At 38.7% G+C, this 27260-nt stretch overlaps 1 protein-coding gene across 1 annotated transcript in view; it reads right to left on the reverse strand.

Moving 5' to 3' along the window:
• The window catches only part of LOC124790012 (CDK2-associated and cullin domain-containing protein 1-like), a 59842-nt gene extending 45783 nt beyond the window's left edge, over positions 1 to 14059 (reverse strand). The window contains exons 1-5 of the mRNA XM_047257561.1: positions 13890 to 14059; positions 13403 to 13650; positions 13219 to 13314; positions 7835 to 7937; positions 1745 to 2091 (exon numbers count right to left, since the gene is read on the reverse strand). Of these exons, the coding sequence (XP_047113517.1) occupies positions 1745 to 2091; positions 7835 to 7937; positions 13219 to 13314; positions 13403 to 13650; positions 13890 to 13899 (804 nt within the window). The 5' untranslated portion in view covers positions 13900 to 14059. The remainder of the gene's footprint in view (positions 1 to 1744; positions 2092 to 7834; positions 7938 to 13218; positions 13315 to 13402; positions 13651 to 13889) is intronic.
• Between the last annotated feature and the right edge of the window lie 13201 nt (positions 14060 to 27260).

Below are 27260 nucleotides of genomic sequence, written 5' to 3' on the forward strand. Positions count from 1 at the left end.
TCACACACACGGCTGTCATCTTCGGCAGCTCAGACCAGGAGAAGGCATTGGTTGAAAGATAAATGTGCGAGTCTTTTCACTGGGGCTGTCTGTAGCTCAATGTGTAGCAATCTACAATTTTCCTTATATTGTGATATTCCAACCTGGAGTTTCCATTGTAATAATGACTGCTATTCTTATTCACAACACGTACAACGTGAAAAGTCTGCTGATATTATGTGCACAGCATGTGCTGGTTTCTTGTTTATATATTCCTGATCACACAAGATAAAGAGAAATGATATACAGAAGCTGAAGGATAGGTAAATGTCTTTAGTTTCCCCTTTGTTTCATGCACACATTTTGCCATGAGTCAATAAAAACTGATAACACTTTTTATGAAGATGATGTTAAGAGCAAACCATAGGAGATTTTGCTGAGTATAAATGACAACACATAATCAGGGACAGGAAAATTTTGCAAAAATAATGCAACAATGATAATGTAAAAATAACATAAAACTAGCAGTTTGTACAGAAATAACATGTAGTCAACAATTTTTACAAAATACTGCTCATCAACGATTTTCTCAAATATCATGAAATTTGTCATTTCCCTAATAAAAACATTATACGTCTGAGAATGGCACTACATCAATAATTGTAATCAAGAGTTATTGAATGTTGAAATTGGATTTTGACTTCTTATTGCCTTAAGGCCGAGGTTCGTGTGTAAACTGAAACTGATGGTTCATTCCCCCTGTACTATGAGATGGCGTCAAAAACAGCACAGAAATGGAAAAAATAACCGAAATTATTTAAAAAAGAGAGAAATTGCCAAATATTAATGACAAAACTAGCAAAAACAGAAACAAAAGTGACAAAAAGCAGTGGTGAAATTGGTAAAAACGGTGAGATTGAGGGAAGGGGAAATAATAAATAGCAACATTTGCAAAAATAACAAGAACAAAACTTGGCAAAAGTAGCAGCAAAATTGATAAAAACAATAGTGAAATTGGCAAAAATAACAGTGAAATCGACAAATGAGTAACAGTGAAATTGACAAAATAACAACAGCAAAATAGACAAAAATAGCAGTGAAATTCACAAAAAATTACACCAAATTTACGAAAACATTTTGAGGTGAAAAAAGAACCAATTAGCTTGACCAAAAACTTACACCAAATTTGGCAAAAAAATACACCGAATTTGGCAAAAAGAATACACTGAGTCTGACTGTATCTGGCAAAAATATAGCACTGATATTGGCAAGAAAGGGCCCCCTAATTGCCAAAAAGTAGCACCAGCATTGGCAAAAATAGCACCAAAATTGGTTAAAAATATCACCAAAACTGATTAAAAATAACACTATATTTAGTTATAAGATAAAACAATTTTTTCCTGTCCTTATGCGTAACAGGACAAGTCAACGTAAGCACAAAAAAAGGAAAATGGTCTTTCAAGTTTTGTAATCTGGGTGAAATCTGTAAACTGCATGACAGAGAATGTAATAACTAGAAAGTTATATTTTTCACATAGTTCATTGGGGGCACCACAGAGTAGCAGTGATACACAAATCAAAGAAAAGCTATTAACATGAAAGATTTTAAATTTTCATAGAGTCTTCCATCATTACTCAGTTTCTGTTTTCAATGATAAATATATGCTAATTAGTAAATGTACCTTTGTATAAAGAAACTTATGTAGCCCTAGTACTGGATAACAAAACTAAGGAATGATTTCTGCACCTGGAGCGAACAACATACCTAGTTGTAGAGCTGTGGTGTTCCAGCCTGTACTGCTGTAGCACCTACACCAGCAGATGGACCATAACTTTCATCATCCCCACGACGCTTACTGCCCCGCATGGTAGTAGCTGATTCTGAGAGTTGTACTATACGCATCTGATCCTGCATAACTTTTGTTTCAGTCACATGCCTTTCCAGATCACTTTCTTGCATTGGTGGTAGCACACAAGGAATGTATCGAGCAAAGAGATCTGGATAAGCCAGTGCATAATCACCATGGCCCAAAGAATGCAGCCGTACAAACAGTCCTAATAGTACAGAAGGATCCACTGCAAATGGCCTTGATAACAGATCTCGTACACTGTCTGCAACCAAAAACAAATGCATTTAACGTTGTTTCATATGATTTGAAAGACTTAATAATTTTTAGTATACTGGCATTCAAAAACACTAGAGTACTCAACGTGAGGGGGCGGGGAACAAAATAAAAATGAGGGAGGGGGGGGGGGGCCACCCTCCATACAACCACACACACGAGGGGGGCTGTGGGTATGTTAAATACAGTACTCAACACTTTGAAGACCAAACATGAGCATAGCTCGTGCCACAACTCTGTCTGAAAACGACCGCACCAGAGTATAGGTCCAGCTGGATTTCCTTTATCCGTAAGCCATCTATCACTCAAAAACTTGAAAACTGGATTCTTTTCACATGAGAACCATGTATGGATGTCTCGCTACCTGTCCCTTGACTGGTGCTGCCTCCTGTTGTCAATTTGTAGAATTATTTCAAAGGAAACAGTAACTAGTGTAATGGTTACTGTGGCAAATGGCTGAGTCAATATGGTTGTACTGACATAATTTTGTGTGAGTACTTCTTAGGTTTCATGGTTTCCTGTAATTCTGCTACAAATATGTCATATCTGTTGAGTGAGCAAGAAATTTTGTAAGGTCAAGAGGAAGAAATTTCTCAATAATTCACCTCAAAATTTTTTCTTGGCGGGATAATTATACTTTCTGTCATCATTATTTTAAAACTTGTTATCTTTCAAAGAACTAAAGTACACATGAATAATAAATCTCACAGCTGGTCGTTTTTTAATGTGTATTACTCTTGATGGTACATTAACTACACACATGAAACTAACTCTTTAAATATATCTAAAAACAAAGATGATGTGACTTACCAAATGAAAGTGCTGGCAGGTCGACAGACACACAAACAAACACAAACATACACACAAAATTCAAGCTTTTGCAACAAACTGTTGCCTCATCAGGAAAGAGGGAAGGAGAGGGAAAGACGAAAGGATGTGGGTTTTAAGGGAGAGGGTAAGGAGTCATTCCAATCCCGGGAGCGGAAAGACTTACCTTAGGGGGAAAAAAGGACGGGTATACACTCGCACACACACACACATATCCATCCACACATATACTCTTTAAATAACTGCATAAACGCCCAGCTTTCTAGGTCTGATATTCTTGTAAGTGGCTAGTCTCCAAAGGGTTAAGTCATTTCACTGTTGAATATGCTGGAAGCACCGTCCACATTTCCTAACAGAAAATGCCATAAGACATTTCAAGACTTAAAAAATTGTATGCAACGACACTTTTTTATTCTTAGCAATGACAAACTTAACTCACAGTATGTGACAATGTGAAGTCATTAAGAAATTGTAGCCTGTGTGGTAGATTGTATTCCTTGTTCTGATTTGGTTTAGTGTGTCTTCTTTATCTAAAATGCGCTTCACTATAAATGCAGATAGATAATTAGTTTCACGAAGAGCTGCAGATATTTTCATTCAGTGCCTAATTTCACCTTTTACTACATAAAACAAATGTAACTTATGGCCATGATAACAAGTGGCCAACAATGTGAAACTTGCCTCTCTCTGACTGCTGAGCTTGCTCATCAAGCAAGAGACAATACAGTTTAAGGTAGAAACTCAAACCTGCTCCAGTTTTATCACAGAGAATTGTCAAAAGTGAAAATAATGGTGTCAGATATATCCTAGGACCAACTGGGGTTCTGAACCATTGGATTTATAATTTGTCAATGACACAGCATCACATAGTATGCTATGGGATGATTTACGACTATGGTTGGCAGCTCTGAATTCAAATGTTACGAATAGGTATAACATATTTTCCTGTTCTTTATATTGCTACTGTAATAATTTAATCACCTATAAAAGATTAAAATATAAACCAAGTGTGTTACTATTGTTGTGTTCTTCTGTCTGAAGACTTACCAATTTTCTATCCCCTTATGGCACAGGATGTGTTCTACCTACCTATCCTTTCTCTTAATCAAGTTGTACCACAAAGCTCTCTTCTCATCAATCTGATGCATTACCCATTCATTAGTTACTCGATCTACTCATCTAACCATTAAAATTCTTCTGCAACAACACACTTCAAAAATTTCTTTTCTCCTAGTAAAAGGTTTTACAGGAGGAAAATATAAGAGAGCAACAAAACAAAATCCAAGTTCTGTTACAGCGTTCATTGAATATGTCATGTAGTGACTGGCTAACATAATGTACACCGATAAGCCGAAACATTATGACTAGTGCCTCATATTACACTGGATCCATCTGGCGGCATTGCAGGCATGTGGAGTGCTAACACAAGTATGTCAGCGAAGCAGACCCTAGTGAAGATATGGGCAGTAATTGGGGAAATCCATTAGGATAAGTGACTCTGAAAAAGAGGGCAGGTTATTATTATGCAGTGTCTGTGTACAAATATCTCGAAAACGGCAAAGCTGGTCGAATGTCGATCTGCTACTGTCATGAACATCTACAGAAAGAGGTAGGAGGACAGTGAAACTACCACTAGGTACTAAATGGTTGGGCATCAATGACTCTTCACAGAACGAGGGGTCTGGAAGCTGGTCTGCTCTGTAGAGTACGATAGACGGTGATTTGTGCCACCTCCGCTGAAAGTGCACAATGTTGGTGCACACACAAGCACTTCAGAGCACACCGTTCATTGCACATTGTTGAACATGGAGCTTCATGGCAGATCACCTCTTTTTGACCAACAACATCATCAGTTATGATTTCAGTGGGCAAGGGACCATCAGGATTCGACTGTCAATCAATGAAAATGTGTCAGCTCTTTGTGCTAATCACATTTTTTGCTACAATATGTTGATGGTCGTCTCCACAAACACCGTCATCGAAGTGAATGGCGGCTTGAAATGTGCAGCGTGCCACGGACGCAAGCTGGAGGGAGCAATGTTATGCTATGGGAGACATTCTCCTGTGCTTGCATGGGACCTGTGGTAGTAATCTAAGACATGCTTGACACTTGCGAACCACCTGCACCCTTCTTGCATGACTGCGATGTCATGTTACAGCAGTATAACTGTCTGTGTCACAGAGGCAGAACCATGCTTCAGTGGTGTCAGCAGCATTATAGCGGACTCGCATTGATGTCTCGATGACTAAACTCGCCCATTTTTATGCAAATTACATGACTTGTGACAATATTATGAAAAGGATAGTTGCCACTCACCATATAGCGGAGATGCTGAGTGGCAGACAGCCACAACAAGACTGTCATAAAATTAGCTTTCAGTCAATAAGGCCTTCATCTCACACACACACACGCACACACACACACACACACACACACACACACACACACACACACACACACACACACACACACACAAAGCGCGTGCACAACTCACACACACACACACACACACACACACACACACACACACACACGACTGCAGTCTCTGGCTGCTGAGGCCACACTACAAGCATATTCTATCTCTGACAAAGGCCTTATTGGCTAAAAGTTCATTTTCTGATAGTTCTTTTGTTGTGCCTATACGCAACGCAGCATCTTCACTATGTGGTGAGTAGCAACTATTATTTTCACAATACTGTTACATTCCATCCTGGATTTTCCATTGTTGAACTTTACATGACCTGTGCATAGACATCTAATGCCACTTACCTCCACAAACCTACCAACAAACTGTCACATCTATGATACGCAGTAGCAGTTATGTATTTCTTTCCAAAGATAGATAAACAAGCTGTTAAGCAGACGGTCATACTGTTTTGGCTCATCGGTGGACATGTTTTGTAATGAGGAATCAAGTAACCAAGAACGACACATGAGGAAATGCAACAAATCAACGACGACGTGATAACAAAGCTTAAAAATTTTAATTTCAAGATTCATGAAAAAGGAAATTTATAAGAGGAATCTTGTATTTTAGTTTATGTTATTGTAATTTAACATAAGACAACAACATTAATTTCTCCCATTTTTTTCATCTTTCTTCATCTGTGCCTCTCCGATGCACCAAGAGCTAAATATATATTTCCCTCTTCAGATACATATCATTATTGCCTTGAACAAATCTATTTCCTTTGTCTTGCAATATGTACTTTTCCTAAGCATTGGCATTCCAGCATCTCGCGTCATTTGGCAAATCCAGGTGCTCCAAACAACATGAAAGTTTGTTTAGTATAAAACAATTAGACCTTTATTCATGAGCTAGATGAAAACTTGTGTCTTCTCTGTCTTGATAAACAATTCACTGCTTGTACTTTCTTTTCTCAGTCATATGACCTATATTTTTACACTCCTGGAAATTGAAATAAGAACACCGTGAATTCATTGTCCCAGGAAGGGGAAACTTTATTGACACATTCCTGGGGTCAGATACATCACATGATCACACTGACAGAACCACAGGCACATAGACACAGGCAACAGAGCATGCACAATGTCGGCACTAGTACAGTGTATATCCACCTTTCGCAGCAATGCAGGCTGCTATTCTCCCATGGAGACGATCGTAGAGATGCTGGATGTAGTCCTGTGGAACGGCTTGCCATGCCATTTCCACCTGGTGCCTCAGTTGGACCAGCGTTCGTGCTGGACGTGCAGACCGCGTGAGACGACGCTTCATCCAGTCCCAAACATGCTCAATGGGGGACAGATCCGGAGATCTTGCTGCCCAGGGTAGTTGACTTACACCTTCTAGAGCACGTTGGGTGGCACGGGATACATGCGGACGTGCATTGTCCTGTTGGAACAGCAAGTTCCCTTGCCGGTCTAGGAATGGTAGAACGATGGGTTCGATGACGGTTTGGATGTACCGTGCACTATTCAGTGTCCCCTCGACGATCACCAGTGGTGTACGGCCAGTGTAGGAGATCGCTCCCCACACCATGATGCCGGGTGTTGGCCCTGTGTGCCTCGGTCGTATGCAGTCCTGATTGTGGCGCTCACCTGCACGGCGCCAAACACGCATACGACCATCATTGGCACCAAGGCAGAAGCGACTCTCATCGCTGAAGACGACACGTCTCCATTCGTCCCTCCATTCACGCCTGTCGCGACACCACTGGAGGCGGGCTGCACGATGTTGGGGCATGAGCGGAAGACGGCCTAACGGTGTGCGGGACCGTAGCCCAGCTTCATGGAGATGGTTGCGAATGGTCCTCGCCGATACCCCAGGAGCAACAGTGTCCCTTATTTGCTGGGAAGTGGCGGTGCGGTCCCCTACGGCACTGCGTAGGATCCTACGGTCTTGGCGTGCATCCGTGCGTCGCTGCGGTCCGGTCCCAGGTCGACGGGCACGTGCACCTTCCGCCGACCACTGGCGACAACATCGATGTACTGTGGAGACCTCACGCCCCACGTGTTGAGCAATTCGGTGGTACGTCCACCCGGCCTCCCGCATGCCCGCTATACGCCCTCGCTCAAAGTCCGTCAACTGCACATACGGTTCACGTCCACGCTGTCGCGGCATGCTACCAGTGTTAAAGACTGCGATGGAGCTCCGTATGCCACGGCAAACTGGCTGACACTGACGGCGGCGGTGCACAAATGCTGCGCAGCTAGCGCCATTCGACGGCCAACACCGCGGTTCCTGGTGTGTCCGCTGTGCCATGCGTGTGATCATTGCTTGTACAGCTCTCTCGCAGTGTCCGGAGCAAGTATGGTGGGTCTGACACACCGGTGTCAATGTGTTCTTTTTTCCATTTCCAGGAGTGTATTTGATTAATCCCTCTGTTTGTAAAGTATGTAAATGTAAGAACCAATTCATAATGCATATTAGTTGAATACTTACTCATTAGAGTATCTATATGTTTGTTGGCTACTCGCACTCTGAAAAGGTCCAGCAATTCATTCTGCAATGTAGTTTGGAGTCTCATTTCAACAAAGAACTTATTCTGTGGAAAAAAAGTGAATGTTAGATCAGTAACTGATAAATATTTTTGCAAAGAGATGACACACACAGTGAAATTACAATGATCAATGCCTAATTAGTTATGAAAACCTTCAAAGAATCAGTCAAAAAATGCAAACATTTCTTTTACAAACAATTCAGTGTTACTCTTCTTGAAATGTGCTAGCATCCCCACACAGTGTTTTGACAAGTGACTCCCACTTTCGAATAGCAATCATTCTCTAACATACACTTACTCATTGGATGGTACTGACTGTCACCTTAAAATAGGCATTCACTCACATGAAAATTTCTCTTCTTGAATTTCATTTCTTTTTTTTTCACCCAATACATAGTATTTTTGTTTGGAATCAAGTTACTATGTCAAAATACCTTCCCATCACTTGTAGGTTAAAAATTGGGAGTTAAAATCTTCAGAGTTAGAGTATACTACAGAGTGTCTCACATATCGGTCAATCATCTCTAGTCAAAATGCTTGTGAAGTGGCAACGCTGTCTTTAAAGTTGGCTTAAACTTCACTTTAATGAAAAGTTCAATGCAGCTGTGTATTAGTGCATCAGTTGCTGTAAGAAGCTCGAATTGCTGAGTTGTTACAGAAATGGGGCAGTTTGCATTAGAAAAACAAGTTGATATTGTGGAGTGTTACACAAAGTTTCCTGGTAGGAAATTCCCCAGACCAGCACTATTAACGATCTGTATAAAAAACGGACAGCTATAGCATCTGTTCAGAAAGTGCAGAGGAACAGGCAACTGACAGTGAGGACCACTGAAACTATAGACAGAATTCGCATTAACATTACGAGAAGTCCTCATAAGTCAGTAAGGAGGTTATCAAAGCATGTTGGTGTATTTCGTACATTGAGTCACTGTGTACTAAAAGAAATGGAATTCAAAGCTATCATGTGAGAGTGGTGCAAGAGTAGAAATCTGAGGAGCAGTAAAAAAAGAATTAATTATTGTAACTGGTTGTTAACATCAGATGGTAATGGTTACTTGGACCCATTGCTTTAATTCATGTCATATGAGGCCTGGTTTCATTTGTCAGGTTATTTAAACTCTCAGAATTGCAGATACAGGTTACAGGACAACCAACATTTTCTGCATAAAGAACCTCTCCACTCAGAGAAGATAGGTGTTTGGTGTGCGTTGTCCGGCATGCAGAGTATTAGCCCCATATTTTTCAATCACACCTAAATCAGTGCCAGATATCTAGATGTCTGTGACTATTTCTATGCACAATTAAGAAATGCAGAGAAGCTGTATGAGTATTCCAACAAGATGGAGCAACCGCTCACACATCTAACCACAGTATGTCCTCCATCACCAACATGTTCCCTGACAACAGACTTGCCTCTGGCCCCCCAAGATCCCCAGACTTAACACTGTGTGATTTTTATTTATGGGGCATACTAAACAGTGAAGTGTATTCTGACAATCTTTACACAACAGATGACCTTAAATGGAACGTTACTAGAGAAATTAACACCATCACGCTGTCAGGATTACAGTGTGTTGCTGGTAACGTCATCACATGAAGTTGGCGATGCCTGGATACCCATGGCCGCCACTTCCAGGACCTCTTATAAACAGGAAGCTACATGTTTTTTAACATTACTACTACCTATTCTTTTTTAGCCAGTTCATTGTTACTTGAATCTCATAATCTTAAGACAAGGTCTCACTCATCCAGTAAACTAGCTATAACAACCCACAAAACAAAAATATTTTCAAATTCCTTTTCTGTTGCCTTTGTTCACCTCTCGAACATGTCACACTGCATTCTACAATTTGACACCCAGCAGCATTCGAGAAAAATGCCAAAATACTTCCTTTTGTCAACATCACAACTTTTCCCTAAAAAATTAACATAAGTCAATAATTTTCTACAGAAAAGAAAATGTTCTTAACGTCTTCCAGTTATGATTCTCTCTCTTTTTATTCCTCATTCAATCAGACCACTCCCCATCCCTCCTCCTTCATTACTTGCATTCCATCACATTCTTCTTCTCTTTTTCCATTGTTGCTAGTGCCCTATGTTTAAATCTACCTGCTTGTAATTCGTCTTTGCTATTCTGCTTCTCATAAACTACAATCAACTGTGAATGCTTTTTCTATTATAGCTATTATTGTTTTCACTATTTATGCTAGTTATATTCTAGTGTTGTACCCCATATTAAATGTATGCATGTAAAGAAGCACTACGAGAGGCATACCACCACAGAAAAGCTTAACAAAAAACAAAGTACATAACTGTTTTTCCTGCAACACATCAAATTTCTAAACACAACTTCCCTTAAGTTTGATTTATTTCTTATTTCTCCAAGAAAGAAATTTGTACCCAGTTTCGCCAAATACAAATTTACAGCAATTTGCATGCACTGCAACAACTCACTGGTCATCACACTAGCCCATTGTGGTGAGCAGTGCTTTATCCTGGAAGAAAAGCAAGGTCCTTTTTTTTTTTTTTTTTTTTTTTTTTTTTACCCCCCCCACATCAACCTTGCCATTTCAACTCGAACTCCCTATGCAAAGGACCCAGAAATGTTGTATACGAAGATACAATCTCTTTTTTACTGTTTCACAGTCAATTCTACATCTACATCCATACTCCGCAAGCCACCTGACGGTGTGTGGCGAAGGGAATTGTAGCTATACTTCCTGTTGATCTCAAACAGCAGGCCTATTAGCTTTTTTTTTTCAACAAAATATTATTGGCTTTTTACAGTACATTTTTATATTCACCAACATACTGTTTGGATAAAGGTTTGTCTCATAGTTAGTAATACTGAATTTGCATTTCATAAAATATCATGTGCCCTCGTTGAAATCCTTCATATTGTGATCCAAATAAAATTTTTCAATTAAGCTTTTGAAGAAAATGAGGGGGAGGGATTGTGGAGGTTGTTAACAAATGAACATTTTCCTGTAACAATTAACACAAAATTTCCTTGTCGTACTGCCCCCAAAAAGGACAAAAACAAGGGATGGTACATCAAAGAACTGTATTTGTCACAACTCTCTGCATGCAAGTAGATAATAATCGAAATAGTATTTCCTTTAAATTACTATTGTTCACAGACTAGAACGTTTTGGTAATAAATGTCATCATATCATTAATGCACCATAAAGCAGTTGTTCTGTTTCTCATTTCATTAACAAATGACAAAAAATTAAGAGTCTTCCAAATTGTTTAATGATTCTTGACAGTGTACTACATTTACTGATAAATATCTGGTCTTCAGAGTATAAATCCAGATATATTTTGCAATTTCTGAGTGCTGGGCTAGCCCATTTCAAGAACCACATAATATTTCGAAAAGAAAATAAATATCCCATCTCTACATGACTTTATTTTATAATGTCATGTGACTAGGGCCTCCCGTCGGGTAGACGGTTTGTTGGGTGGACTGATTACTTTATAGTCTTCTTTAAATCAGTGTTTGACATTACATCATACTTTATGAAACAGAAAATACATTTATTCAATTATGCAATAAATTGTGTAATTTTATTTGATTCCCTGATTTATTCGAGTGGCTCCTAGTCAGCAGAATAATCAGTCTCAGCCCCCCCCCTTCTTTTAAGGGCATGGGTAAAAGCCACTATCTGTCTAGGATAATGTAGAGTAGTTTATTTTTGTCTCACGGATGGTTTAGCACTCCCTAATTGGCACTCTTTTGCATGGTCTATGTGCCAGGCCAGGCTATATTTCTGGACAGAAGCATTTCATTCTGATACTGGTTCCTGGCAAATTACACTTTTATGTGTGACTCCTGTAGACAACCAACAGAATGTGCAGAGACAAAATCACATGCTGCTTGCAGAAATGTGGCCAGAGCAGTGAGCTGGAAGTGTTCATTCTCTCTGGATTTTAGTTCACCTCAGCCCAGCCACAATGGCTCCTGGTGGCTAGGATGTCTACCTAGGTTCACCATCTACTTGTTTCAGGCATATTTACTTCTCAAATCTCCCTTTCTTATTACGGCCTTATCTGTTACCCACTCCATGCTCATCCTAGCACTGCACACTTGTTAATAGTAAAAATCACTTCGTTCATAAACAAATATGTCAAATGTTGATGAATGTCTTAATATATTTTGTGAAGGCTGTACCTCACAGCTCATAAATATTTGAAAAAAAAAAAAAAAACATAGGCCTATTTCAAACTGCCACGGATTGCTGATAAATTATGCTTTGTTTACTACTGATTTTAATCTTCCGACCACATTCAAGTACCAAAAGTACATGTGGCCATATTCTTATGGTGGCATGACATAAAATACATCCCTGTAGAGTGATCACAGAAAAAGGTGGGACTTTATTACGATAATAGATGAAGACTATTAACTCTGTTAGTACATTTCAATACTGATGGCAGTCATGCAGGACGGCTTTTAATTTACTGGACACCTCACTAAGAATGTTGCCATGAAGGATCCTGTGAACAACTGTATGATACCTGAAGATCATAACATAAAAACTAGTAGCAAATAAAGAGTTATTTATCAGCAGCCCATATTGGTTTTGCAAATTATTACCTTTGCTTAATATCTTAATGTTTGAGGAAGGTGTATCTTGAACAAAAATGTGCTAAATAAATAACAGTGTTTCAGAATTAGTTAGTTTTGCATCCTGAAGTGAAGAAGCTTTTGCTAAAAATCATATCACACAAATATTTCAGAATTGAAGAAACTGAGATGTCATTCTCACTGTTTTTCTTTTTACCAACTGAATTAAGTCTAACTTACATCACTAATGTATTTTCATTTCAACATATTTATTTTAAAATATCGATCATTTTAATATAATTTCATAAGGTCCTTTTAACTCTAAAAAGTGGAACAATTCTACACCTACATAAAATGTATGAAAACAACGAACAAGCCACACAGCTGTCACATAATCTTCTAATAGTTAGTCCGACAGTAAAATAGTACATATTTCACGAACACAATGAAGTTATTAGTAAGAGTCGCTATTGACCATTTCAGTAGTGTCTGTGATTACTCTTTTTGACAAATAAAAGGCACTTTGCTTATTTAGAGATTTGGTAACAGATACTAAGGAAACAGTCATAATGAAGTTAACTAAAGAATGACTGAAGACATGCAAAATTAAGATTTGTCATTGCAGTTCCTGTCTTTCCCAACATAAATCACAGACTATTTGACAACAATGGGAAATTATTTCTTGCTTTCTTTCTATAAAATAAAAGAAAAAGCAGTACTTTGTATAATTTACAAACTGGAATTTAGTTTACTAACCATGAATCCAAATATAGGTGTTATCTGCGGAACAGCATTCAGGTACAGTTCTAACGCATCACGAAACGAGAGAACAAAGCTCACAGAGTCATCATCCTGAAAAATAAAAACACACAAACTGAAATTCTATACCAACACCAGCTTGGTTCCACCAAAATGTACAATTTAAAAAAAAATCTCTCACATGATTTTGAAAATGAGCTGTCTTCTTCTCCCTTAAGGTTTGTTCCACTTCATCTAAATGTTTAGAACAGAGCTCTAGGAGATCACCATGCATCTTCTCTGCAGATCCACTACATACACATTTATAAACAATGGCGTACATCTGCTCAAATGATACCCAACCAATCGGTTTATTTTGCAGTATCTTTTCAATTGCTTCAGACAAAGAATTCCATGAATCAGCTTCATAAACGATACACTGCTGAACAGCTGTAGGAGACAAAACTCAAACTTAGCTACAAATTCAAAAAGGTAGACGCATACCGAAACGAATGATTATATTACGGGATACTGTCAGTAAATGAAACCTGCATTATTAGAGCGGAGATAAAGTTTATACGCTTTGAGAGCGAAATCTTCCTTCACCTTACATTTCGATTCACCTAAAATTGACGGATATAGTAATATTTACCTAAAACAATTGTTTTAATTTATATCACGATACTTACTAGAATCCATTTCTAGCAACAATCTAATTGGTTCACGGTTTTATAACTACTTCTCAAACATTCTGTTGTTTTTTACACATGTAAAACAAAATAAACAATAAACGCGTCTTTTCAAAAAGTGTCGCAGCCCTAGTTGACAGTTCCAACACACAACGATAACATTTACAAACAGACGTTAGGCGCGTTCCATTTACACGCGATCCGCGTAACGACCGTCATTTCCTATGGCGACGAGGAACAATCATTTTTATTTCTTATTTATTTATTATTGGCTTCTAGCATACATACTTTTAGTCACCACAATTTAAAAGGATTGACAAATATGTTAAGGTTACATCTGAGAATCATCATACATCCATTTTAGGGCGTATATCCGTAAATTTGTCTTAAGTTAGAAAATGTTGTAGGTACCCAGTAAATATAGTTGACAGCTATTGAAGCAACTAATTCAGTTCGGGAATTAAGTTCGACGGTCATCTCTGCTTTTAGTGTGTGTGTGTGTGTGAATTCCTTAGGGACGAAACTGCTGAGGTCATCGTTTTACTCCTTTTAGTTTTTGATGTCTTCCAGTCCTATAAATCTGGCCGCGGCAGCGTATCCACTCCTGGTTCTCTCTCCAAGAACTAGGGTAATGCAAAGTGGCTAGCAGTGACCAAGTCTCGAGAGCTCCTTTGAAAATCTGGCTCTGCCTTTCCCTTAGTGCTTGCACTGAAACAGGACCTGATTTACATCAGCAATTGCTGCTTTGTCACATTAACAGAAGTGTGTCTCCAGTACGCTGATTCTATGTAAGCAGTCGGGAAAAAATCCATATTCGAGACGCATTTTCACGGTGGACACTATTAATGTCCTTGAATATCTGGAATTTGTAAACCATTCCTGTCCTGTATTCACTGTTGTTTTTGACTTTCATTCCATTCTTTCTATCTCGAAAGAATAGGTTGTTGTTGGATCTTCAGGAGGTAATCTGTGTATGGGAGTTATATGTCCAAAAAACTTCCACTTCAGATCACATCTCTCGCTAGTCGATCTGCTTTGTCATTGTATTTAAGGCCGGATTGAGATTTAATCCACACCATTTTTATCATCTGAGCAGTCTTCTTGGTTTGATGATGGAAATCTACTAGGTCGAAGCTGTATTTACAGATTTTTTGGGTTCCATTTCCTATAACTAATCGAGTTCAGAACGCTTTGTTAGTTGGTGCTCATACTGCCAAGCTGGGTTCACACGCGCAACAGAAATGTCGCCACAGGTAGTGGCGCAATACTGTTGTAATGCAATTGCATGTGTGAACTCTAAGTTTTTAGTGGCGGAACTTAAGAGACTCAACTTTTGTAATGCCATAAAAAGTTGAATTTGGTTGTACTTTATTGCGCCACATTCCTTCCATTACTACTCCCTGGCGGCAGTGTTTCGAAACACGGGCATTCTGTTGCACTTATTGTGGAGCCATTGCTGCTGTACTCCATTCGATTTCAGTGTGTTTTCATTTTATTACTGATAAAAGTGAAAACAGTGGTCGGCAGATAGACTTTCACAGTAGTTTCTGGAACGACAAGAACAGCAACCTATGTTTGTTTTTCTGCAGCAGTGTGTGTGCGGGTGTGGGTGTGTGTGGAGGATAGGGAGGGGGGGTAGGGGGGGGGGGGAGGACAATATTTGCAGATCAAATCTCTCACAATCTATCTTAAAAGATTTTTAGATGAATAAATAAATAATCTTATTACATGTAACCAAAAAGCGAGTAATTTTCAAGGCCAAGGATTCTGTAAACTGTGGCTCATATGCAGGGAATAGCTTCTGTGTGTGTCGTGGCAGATGTTAAACTAAAAATTATTTATTCGACATGTCTATGCTAACGAATGCAATAAGATTCTAAAATCTTGAAGGGGTGATGTGTGTGCAGATGATATTTTCATGCCAACTGTTGATTAGTTTTGCCACTGCAAACAGCATTTTCGTCTCCAAGTGTTGTTTCTTTTAAAATGTGTTTTTGGCCTCTGATTTATCACTGTGCGAAATCAGTTTTCGGATTAAACATTTGGGTTTCGTCTTCCTTGCATTTAACTCTTGTCACATCTCTAATACCACATCCTGCAGTATAACATTCATATCCACCCATTTGATGTTAACTGATGCCATATTGAAAGCTGTCCAACTACGTAGAATCTGTGGCGTCCTGTGTGAACTATAGCTCACGATGCCACTACAGAAACCCACAAGCTGTGGCGCCACATTAGTTGCGTGAATGAACCCTGCTTAACCGTCACTAAAGAAACCTGGAGATAAGTTTGTTTAATACGTTATGGTGATACTGCTGCGTGTAACTTGTAACATAGTTATAACGGTTTGATTCTTTCTTGGGTACAGATGCAAGTTTTTAGTTTGATGACTCGGTAACTAACACATTTTATCCTAATGAAATACTCGCACCTTTTCGCACGAGACGTCATTTTTGATGGTTTCATTCAATTTAGACCGAGAGAGAAAAGTAGTACCTCAATTTTTATCGGTAACGATTTTCTATTGCTCCAGGGTCAATTCTCACTGGTCGTCACGTCACATCAAAACATTCGGCAATATATTTCAAATGGGGGTATTCATACAGGCCTTCAACAGATCCTCACGTCACGTCACGTCACGTAGAGATTTCTCGGGGACGAAATTTTGACGGCGGCGTCGTTTGCTAACGTCAGAATTTAACCAATTTTCGCCTTGCTCATTCATGTTCTAGTAGTGGATTTCATGCTTTTGTGTCTTCTTAATCTATATTTTATTGTTGTGCTTTATTTTTGTGGTAAATTGCAAATTCTGCTTGGTCAGCTTTTCTATTGACTGCTCTTCCACAAGAAAGGTCAGATATCTGAAAGCGAAAAATTATTGAGGTATTACAATAACGAATCAGAGATGGTACCCACACTGTATATAAATAAGACCATAATTTGAGGAAGCAATTTTCATTAAATAACATTTTAAATTAAAGAGGTAGCTCTAATGAAAGACGTAAACACAGTTGTTTATCATGTTATTAGTTACCTAAGACAAAAGCATAATGGCTAAGGTAAACAGGTTCTATTTTTCCATTATTGTTTGATAGGTTAGTATGTATTAATTTTCACTAACAAATAAATTTCGATGTTTTGAAAGGTTGTTTCACTTCTCAGCACTTTACCACGGAAAATTGGTCAAGAATGTACATTATGGAGTTTACTTGGCCATTAATGAACTTTATCGTTGTTATTTCCTCAATTCCTGTACTACACTCTGACTTTTTGTATCACTGATGGTAATTCATAATCTTACTTACATCATTCAGTACTGGACCAGGTGGAATGGCATGATGTAACAGCCATTGTGAATTGACTATTATTCTAGGGATGGTCAAGAAATCAATCATCCGTTACAATCACAGTGATTGAGAAATCGTAGTTTTCAAAATAACTTCACAGTATCTGGCTGGGATTTCAATCACAACTAGAAGTCTTCTAGTTGAAATCGCAAGTAGCAGTAAAAGTATCATATAACACTTAATGCCATGTGCTGTCTCTTGACGGATGTTCATACTTCATATAATGCAGCTTAACGTTTATGTTCATGCCATATTTAAACACACACAATGCGCTTTTCGTCATAAAAACTATAACTGCAAGGTAAATTCAGAAAATGTGTATTAGATACTGTACAAAGCTCTGATGAGATTTTTGATGTGTCTTATACACATATAAAGTACAGTAACTACAAAAAAATAAGGGGCGTCCATTACATAAGATACAGATTTTTTTTTCAACACTACAATACACTGGTAAACTTTTGTGTGTATGTTGAAGTATTTTGCGTAAGCAATTCCAAATGTCAACTTTTAACTGGAACACCTGTACTTCCTACTATTTTCATTCGCATGTGATCAACCTTAAAACACATAACCAAGTCGTTATCAGTAAGTACTTCACATAAAATTTAGGAGTGTGGGACGGTTTTAAGAAGAGGAGAGTAGAATTTTCATTATTCATTCATTGTGTATTTCACATTTATTTATCATCCGTTTCAAATCACCTAACGATTTCAGTAGCACACTGTTGAAATAATCAGTTTGCACATTTTACAGGTGAGAACATCCCACTTCCATTCTAGTGACACAGCTCATCTGGCCTGAAATACCAGTCAACAGATGTACTTTCCAATCCTTCTTAGTTTCTAATTGCCATTAATCACAGTGTAACGCCTATGGTGATAAGTCGCTGAAGTAGTAGAAATTGCAGAAGTAGTAGAAAACGCAGAAGCCGCTTTTTTACGTTGGTGCAGAGGGGTACAAATTGTGAATTCATGAACTGTGATTTTAAACTGACACAAATCGCAATTAAAACTCGCAGTTGCCGAAAATTAGCATTCACAAAAATCGCCAATATCAGAAAGTCACAGTTTAGTCTTTCCTTACTTTATACGTTCATCCTTGTTGATGTATTATAATTCTTTGATGTTATCTGATAACTGAAACCTATATTTTTGTAGTCAGTGGTTGGCAATTGGTATGTCTCTAGTGTCTGTGTAGGGGTGGTCTGCACAATGATGTATTTAAGAAAGCGTGTGTTTTCTTGAGGAGTGCAAATGTTCAGTTTTCACTAACTATCAGCAGGAAAATAAGCACATACACATCAGTTCACACTGGCCATCACATCATATACCATCATGTCATGTCACATCAACTCAAAACATTCCATAATGGATTTAAAATGGTTGCATTCACATAGGTTGTCAATCGACCTTCACACAAGGTTTCTCGGAAAGGAAGTTTTGACGGCGGCATTTTCTGCTAACATCGGAAGATATCCATTTTTACAGTGCTCACTCACTTATTCTAGTGAATTTTGTAATTTTGTGTCTTCTTAGTCTTTATTATCGTACTTTGTTTACGCATAAGCTTGCAAATGTTCCTTGACGACTCGGATAGTTTTTCCAGTGAGTGTTCTTGCACAAGGAGAGAGCGAAAAAGGAGGAGTTTTAAAGAGGAGTTTTAAAATAACAAAACCAAAACAAGAGTTGATACACATACTGTATCTAATTAAGAACGTACATTGGTGAACCAGTGTTCATTCAATAACATTTTGATTGAAAAAAATCAGCTCCAATGAAAGAGAAAAATACTGTTGTTGATGACGTTATTATTTAGGTGAGGGAAAAACGTAATGGATTAGGTAAACATGCTCTGTTTATTCCCTTACAAAAAATTGTTTTATGTGTCTATATGTATATATTTTCGCTTTCAAATAAATGTCGATGTTTTGAAATGTTATATCACTTGTGAGCACTTCACCACACTAACTGGACATATGATGTGAAGTTTACTTTGGTCATTAATAAACTTTATCATTGACAAGTCCTCAGTTCGGTTGTTATACTCTGACATTTTTAATCACAAATGCTAACTCATAACCTCACTTTCATTGTTGAGTACTGGGTTAAGCGAATTGACATAATAGTGAATAGACACTGATGTGGGGGTCCGTGACATGATGTGATATGATGGCCAGTGTGCACTCGCCTCTGTGTTACAAACTTTTGAAGTTATCTTCAAGAAGCTGATTTCTGTGAGGTCACTGATTCCACACAACCAACCATGGATTTAGCGACATGGTAATTATCAACATTGGACTTCTGGAAGATAAATAAATAGATATACTTGGGAATGCAAAGTAAGTATTTGTCTGTGAGAAATTCTTGGCGCACTTGATACTGTGGGAGGCAGGTTAGTTAAACCTAATATATTTTCAGGAAGTGCAAATGCTGAACAAAGGAAAACTATAGGAGTGCATTAGAACTTTTCAATAAAGGAGACATCAGTGCTGTTCTTGTTTTAACTACAAATGTGTCAAAAGAAACTTTGCAGAAAATAATGGATCTGAACACAGCTCATGAAGTGTGGGCAGAACTACACGAAAAATCTGATGCTGTCTCTAAAGTTAAGTTTACAGTCTGTGTTTGCAGTTCTTGTTACAAAAAGGCTCTTGAAACTCTTGTGACACAAATCTCAAATCTGAAAAAACTTCTTTGAATTGAAACAGTATATGTCTATTGTAAGTAATACAGAAATGCCTGATTTGTTCTTGATTTGTAAAATATTAAGCATACTACCATAAGACTATTTTTCATTGAAATTTAGTTGGATGTTAATGTCTACAAATGACAATTTGACAAATCAGTTGTGTGCATATGAGAAAGGTTTGAGGACAAAGGAGGATGATTTTAGTAAACAAGATACCCTCTCTACAGATCCATCAAGACAGTCATCCCAGCAAGGAAATCTAATGGTCAGTAAGAAGGAAAAGAAATTATATGTAATTACTGTAAGAAACCCAATTGTACAATTATAGTGTGAAGAAAGTGGACAGCTGATGACAAAGCCCCAAAACCAGACAACACAGATTCAAATATGATACTTCTAGTTGTTGCATCCTCTATGATGAACTGTGAAAGCAGAAATGGTGACTAGGTACATAGACAATTGTGGAAAAAGTACATTAAAATAATAGAAATTGTTTCAACAAAACACTCAATTACTATAGCCAGTAGTGGCATAATTGAAGCAATCATAAAAATTGCAATAGACACTGAAGCAGCAATTTGAGGAAAATTGGTGTAGAGTTGCTTTGGCAGATGTATGGTATGATGGGCCTACCTCAGTTTCATAAGACTCTGTTTTTTGTCCTTGCAGCACAGGATAAACGACCAGAAAGTAAAACTATGTCAGCTGCAGAATTTGTAATCTGAGGATTGACCAAGTCACTGGATTGATAAGTGCTGTGACTCCTTTAGATGACTATTTAAACCGGCTGTGAGAAATATGTAACCTGGTTCCATCAGTGAAGTCAATGTCACTCGCAAAGACAATCTTTTGCAGCTTTATCACGAAATACTTTGGACACTAGAGCAAGCGCCATGTGAAGTCTGTACTTAACTGTGAGCTAAATGTCTAGGTGGAAATGGACAGTGAACTGTGTGAAGGCTATATTTATGGCACTGCAATTTATTTACCATTTGGCATCAGGAGGTGGAGAGCAGAACTGGGCGAGCTTATTCACACTGAACTGTATGGTCCATTTCACGATTCAGAGAATCGGAATCTCGGCTTTTTGTACTTTTAGAAGACGATTATATAAAATTTAGGCAATACTTTTCATCAAAGAAAAATCTAGAATTGCAAAAAATTTAAGTCAGTTCAATCTGAAGCAAAAGCTGTTGGACATATCATGAAGGAACTTCTGAGTGACAATGGAAAAGAATTTGACAAGCAACAAGTAAAGGGAATTATTCTGAAAGAAGGTACAAGTCAGTGTCTCTCAAAGCCATATACTTCAGAACAGAATGGATGGAGTGAGAGAGAACCATACAGTCACTGAAACTGTCAAAATCATAATGCATGCTCGTGGAAATAACCCACAAAAGCTTTGGGTGGACATGGTGGACACTGCAACCTACCACCGGGGAAAAAAGGATATTGCGGAGCTAAGACTTAGCCACAGGCGAGTTCGAATCTCGGTCTATCATGCAGTTTTAATATGTCAGGAAGTTTCATAACAGCGCACACTCCGCTACAGATTAAAAATTTCATACTGAAACATATCCCAGTCATGTCTCCATCATATCTTTTCTTCCAGGAATACTAGTCTCACAAGTTTCACAGTCGAACTTCTGTGAAGTTTGAGATGAGGTATTAGCAGAAGTAAAACTGTGAGAATGGGTCGTGAGTCATACATGGGTAACTCAGTTAGTTGAGCACCTGCCTGCTAAACACAAAAGTCCTGAGTTCGAGTGTCAGTCTAGCACACAGTTTCAATCTGCCAGGAAGTTTCATATCAGCACATACTCTGCTGCAGAGTGAAAACTTTGTTCTGATTTCATAGACATTACACTTCATAATCAGATACTGTATCAAGATGTTAAATGGTTACACAACTGTAGATGTCATCAAAGCGTTTTACATTCCATAAGCGTAACATACAATTTCCTAGAAAATTTCCATAACTAGTTACAAAACCAGTGAGGCATTCTGCAATATAATTCTATTAATTTTGCTGTGCTTTCCATGAATTAGAGATTGATAATGGACAATCTCACTATTCTAAATCGATTGCTTCAGATGATAACTCCATATCTAATGATTTGGTATCAATGGGACACTAAATTCTAAATGTATTGATAAATGCCTGTGACTCCTTTAGATGACTATATAAACTGGCTGTGAGAAATATGTAACCTGGTTCCATCAGTGAAGTCAATGGTACTCGCAAAGACAATCTTTTGCAGCTTTATCACGAAATACTTTGGACACTAGAGCAAGCGCCATGTGAAGTCTGTACTTAACTGTGAGCTAAATGTCTAGGTGGAAATGGACAGTGAACTGTGTGAAGGCTATATTTATGGCACTGCAATTTATTTACCATTTGGCATCAGGAGGTGGAGAGCAGAACTGGGCGAGCTTATTCACACTGAACTGTATGGTCCATTTCACGATTCAGAGAATCGGAATCTCGGCATTTTGTACTTTTAGAAGATGATTATATAAAATTTAGGCAATACTTTTCATCAAAGAAAAATCTAGAATTGCAAAAAATTTAGGTCAGTTCATATCTGAAGCAAAATCTGTTGGACATACCATAAAGGAACTTCTGAGTGACAATGGAAAAGAATTTGACAAGCAACAAGTACAGGGAATTATTCTGAAAGAAGGTATAAGTCAGTGTCTCTCAAAGCTATATACTTCAGAACAGAACGGATGGAGTGAGAGAGAACCATACAGTCACTGAAACTGTCAGAATCATAATGCATGCTCGTGGAAATAACCCACAAAAGCTTTGGGTGGACATGGTGGATACTGCAACCTACAACCTGAACCGAACAGGGCCTTCCATTCCAGTATTCAAGGAACGTCTGCATATGAACTGTAGTATGGCAAGAAGCCAAGACTGAAACATCTGCTGTGATAGGCTCCATTTGCTACATTCATATTCTGAAGTAACTGAAGGAAGATAGATTAGAAAGCAATGAAAGGAATCCTTATTGGATATAATCACAATGCAGCTTACGGAATTTATTGTAAAGGGGAATAGAGACCTATTAGATCACGACATGTCATCTTGGAGAAGAGACCACTGAAGGGCAAGAAAGGTTGAGTTTTTCCAGTGAATGTGTTTAATCATCAGGATCCAGCGCCTCAGACTGAAGAGCAGTGTGTTATGGGCAGTGAGAGAGATGAGGATGTGAGTTTCTTGAATGTAGATGATGACCCTCAGGAGGAAGACACAAGTGAAGAAGGCTTGCCACATCTGCATGACTGATTAACTCTCAGAGTTACATAAAAATTTGGCTTTATGTGATGTATCCTCCATATTTTTCCAGGAACAAGAAACATACAGTGAAGGCATTACGTCAGTTCAGAAGGATTGTAAAATAAAAGCGCTTCTGAAAATAAAACATGACACCTGGTTGAACTACCACATGGAAAGAGGGCCATTCCCAACAGATGTGTGTACAAAATGAAAACAGATGCTGATGGCTCAGTCACTAAATTCTCGACAAGGTCGATGATTAAGAGCTACTCGCAGGAGAGATGAGTTGAATATGACCAAACCTTTGGTCCTGTAGCTAGAATGTCTACCATTTGAGCACTACTGACAAGGGAACCTCCCCATCGCACCCCCCTCAGATTTAGTTATAAGTTGGCACAGTGGATAGGCCTTGAAAAACTGAACACAGATCAATTGAGAAAAAAGGAAGAAGTTGTGTGGAACTATGAAAGAAATTAGAAAATATGCAAACTGAGTGTCAACTTATAACTAAATCTGGGGGGGGGGGTGCGATGGGGAGGTTCCCTTGTCAGTATTGGTGCAAGTGAGAGCATGAAACTTGTGTGAATAGCTGTGTCTACTGCTTTTCTTTATGGTGATTTGGAAGAAACTATATGCATGAAGCAACCTGAAATATGTAATTAAAGGTCTGGGAGATAATGTTGCTTGAAAAAAAGTCTATCAGACTGAAGCAGGCTCCTCATTGCTGTAATGAAAAGTACAATAATCATCTCAGTAAACTGGACTTCCAGGAAAGAGAAACAAATTATTGTCTTTTCATGAGAAGAAAGGCTGTAAGAAAATATTCGCCATGCTCCATGTCGACAATGGTTTAACTGCAAAATTACGCCAGCGCCTACATAATTTTTCTTAGGTCTGAAAATGGGCGACAAAAAGGTGGACCTGTATGTGTAAGTCAAACTCATTACACACAGATGCTATCAGAGCGCTTCGACATGAGGAATTTTAAGGCTGTAAGTACTCCTGTTGCAAAGGACAGTGTTACAGAAGAAGGTCATCATACCTCTGAATTTCCATACAGGCAAGCTGTCGGAACACTAATGTTTCTGATGTGTGGGACACATATTGATATTGCATATGCTGTCAAGAAATCTTGAGAAACCAACAGATCATGATGTAATTGGAGTTAGAAGGCTTCCAAGGTACCTGAGAAGCACAAGAAATCGTGCACTTGTTTACAAAATACTTCTAAAAAGGGAGTTATAGAACTTTATAGTGATACTGGCCATGGTGATGATCTTGGCTCATAGTGTTCAACATCAGGTGTTCTTTGTTTGCATTCTGGGGCACCTATTTCCTGGATTAGTGGAAGGCAATCTTCTGTTGCTGCATTCACAATGGAAGCTGTGTCAAGAAGCTTTTGGCAGAATTGGGCCAGTTGAAAGAAAGATCAAATTTACAGACTGACCACAAAGCTGCTATCTGGCTTGGCCAGAACGTTAGTTTCATTGAAGAACGAAAAATATTCATAAAAGGCATGCCTCTATTCAAGAAATAGTTAATGCTGGCGAAATTAGGCTAAAAAGTAGACTCTGAAGAACAACTTGCTCCTATACTAATAAGACCATTGTTTTCTGTTAGATTCCAGTATTTGTGCAATAATACTGGAATTTGCAAGTTGTAACATAAAGAAGAGTGTTGATGTATTTTACATCTTTGGTGTATTTATTATCTGGGGCCTGTATTTTTGTATTCAGTATGTGTCTAGTCTTTGTGAAATGATGGTGCACATTAGGTTCTTCAAATGTGCAGATGTTTGTTTTTCACTAATCCTCAGCAATTGCAAAGTAAAATGTGAAACTAAAAGATGAGAGTTAATTGTAATGAGTCCTGCAACCTCTTAAGAACTGCCAGGGAACATAGTATGTGAACACCTATGAAATAGGCATATCAACTAATATTGGATTATTCACTTTTCTTTATTCACAAAATTTATTTCCTATTGCTTCTATTCCATCTTCATTAACACTGAACATCTCTGTATATCCTGAACACCTTGCAAACTTGACTCCAACAAATGTATCATTCCTCCCCTGCTTACCAACTCTGGCATGCATTCAAACCTGTACCAGCATTTCACACAGAATCCAAATCCACACACCTTCCAAAGGACTCCCACTAATAGACAATGATATCTAACCTTATATTCATCAGCCTTATCATATCTAACCCATTCCTTCATATCATTTCTTACAATCGGGTTTTCTATTTCTTTTCGACCCTATTCTCTCCCTGTTTCTCCATAAGTATAGCCTAATCTTCATACATCTGCATCTGTACTCTGCAAACAACTGTGAAATACATGACAGGGATGTACTTCTCATTTTTCTACATAGTAGTCGTTCTTCTCATCACATTAACATTGGATTATGAGAAGAATGAATACTTAAATTCTTCTGTGTGCATGGCAATTAGTCTGCTTTTGTGTTTGTACAGGACTGACACATAGAAGGCAGTAGTATATACTTTATTTAACAGTGGCTCTTGAAACTCTGTAACTAGGCATCTACTGGCTGTTTGGTATCCACTGGGGGCAATCAAATGAAAACTGAACATTCACCATAACATGACGAGGAAATGACCCCATTCAAAAGTAATCACCACACGCATTAAAACATTTATCCTACTGGGAAATGAGTAGATCAATTCTTGTTTGGTAGAACATAGTTGCCACTGACAGATCCACCACTGCACCCACTCTTGTACTTCCTCATCTGAGTGAAACCTACATCCACACGTGTCTTTCCTTCAGGTTGCCAAAGATGTGAAAATCACATGGTAACAGGTTTTGGCTGTATGGAGTATGTTGCAGTGTTTTCCAACCAAATCGCTGAAGTGTAGCATTTGTCTGATGGAGTGGTGCTTTGCTTATCATACAACAGGATGATTCTGTAGAACAGTATACCTGGGTGTTTTGACTTAATGATGGACAGACCGAGGTGGCACAGTGATTAGCACACTAGACCTGCATTTGGGAGGACGATTGTTCAAACCCGTGTCTGGCCATTCTGATTTAGGTTTTCAGTGATTTCCCTAATGTTTGAGGCAAATGTCAGGATGGCTCCTTTGAAAGGGAATGACCAATTTCCTACCCCATCCTTCCCTCATCCAATGGAACCAATGACTTTGCTGTTTGGCCCCCTCCCCCAAATCAACCAACCGATCAGCCAGCCAACTTAATGATGAGTCACAGTTTCTGCAAACTGTCTTCATAGAGCTGCACATTGATACATTGATTGTGGTTCCATATCCCAGGAGCTCAATGAGCAGAGGGCCCTTGTAGTCGAAGAAGAAGGTCGTCATGAACTTAATTTATGTGAACAGCTTTGGATTTATATGGTGGGGGAGATGTGTGTTGTTTCCACTGTTGGCTTTGCTATGTGCCCTCAGGATCAAAATGGTGGCACTAAATTTTGTCCCATGTGATGATGTGGGACAAAAACGCGTGCCTTTGCTCATGGTACTGAACCAGATGACTCAGACTTGATGCCGTTCTGTACCTCATTTGTCTCTCCATCCCTGGATAAGACCATCAGTCTGCCCCATCTGGCCAATCCACCTCATAAGGGCTAATGGCTCGATAGGTTAGTCCCGGGTACAGGTAATCTTGCAGAGATGTACGTCCTCCACGGAACCTACTCTGCCACTCATGCTCACGCATCACGGACATTTAGTGTTCGCCATGCATAGCGGACCTGTGTCAATGAATTTCGCATACACTAGCATCTTCAGCAACCAGAAGCTGAACTGGACCTCTCTACTCGCCTTTGCTTGGCTCCATGTGATCAGCAGGACAAACACACTAGACCACCACATGAACAACCAAGATCATAACCAAACGATTGTGTGTACCTCTGATGTGGAACTGCATCATTCCACTATCACAGTGGTGACAGTATCACAGGGTAATAACAGAAGGGCCATCTGTTGTGTGTGGACTTTGTATTATGGTGGGTGTCCAGTTTTCATCTGAATGCCTCTTATATCTTCAAGCATCTGACAATATTG

Source organism: Schistocerca piceifrons, chromosome 3 (assembly GCF_021461385.2).
Source record: "Schistocerca piceifrons isolate TAMUIC-IGC-003096 chromosome 3, iqSchPice1.1, whole genome shotgun sequence".
Taxonomy (NCBI): domain Eukaryota; kingdom Metazoa; phylum Arthropoda; class Insecta; order Orthoptera; family Acrididae; genus Schistocerca; species Schistocerca piceifrons.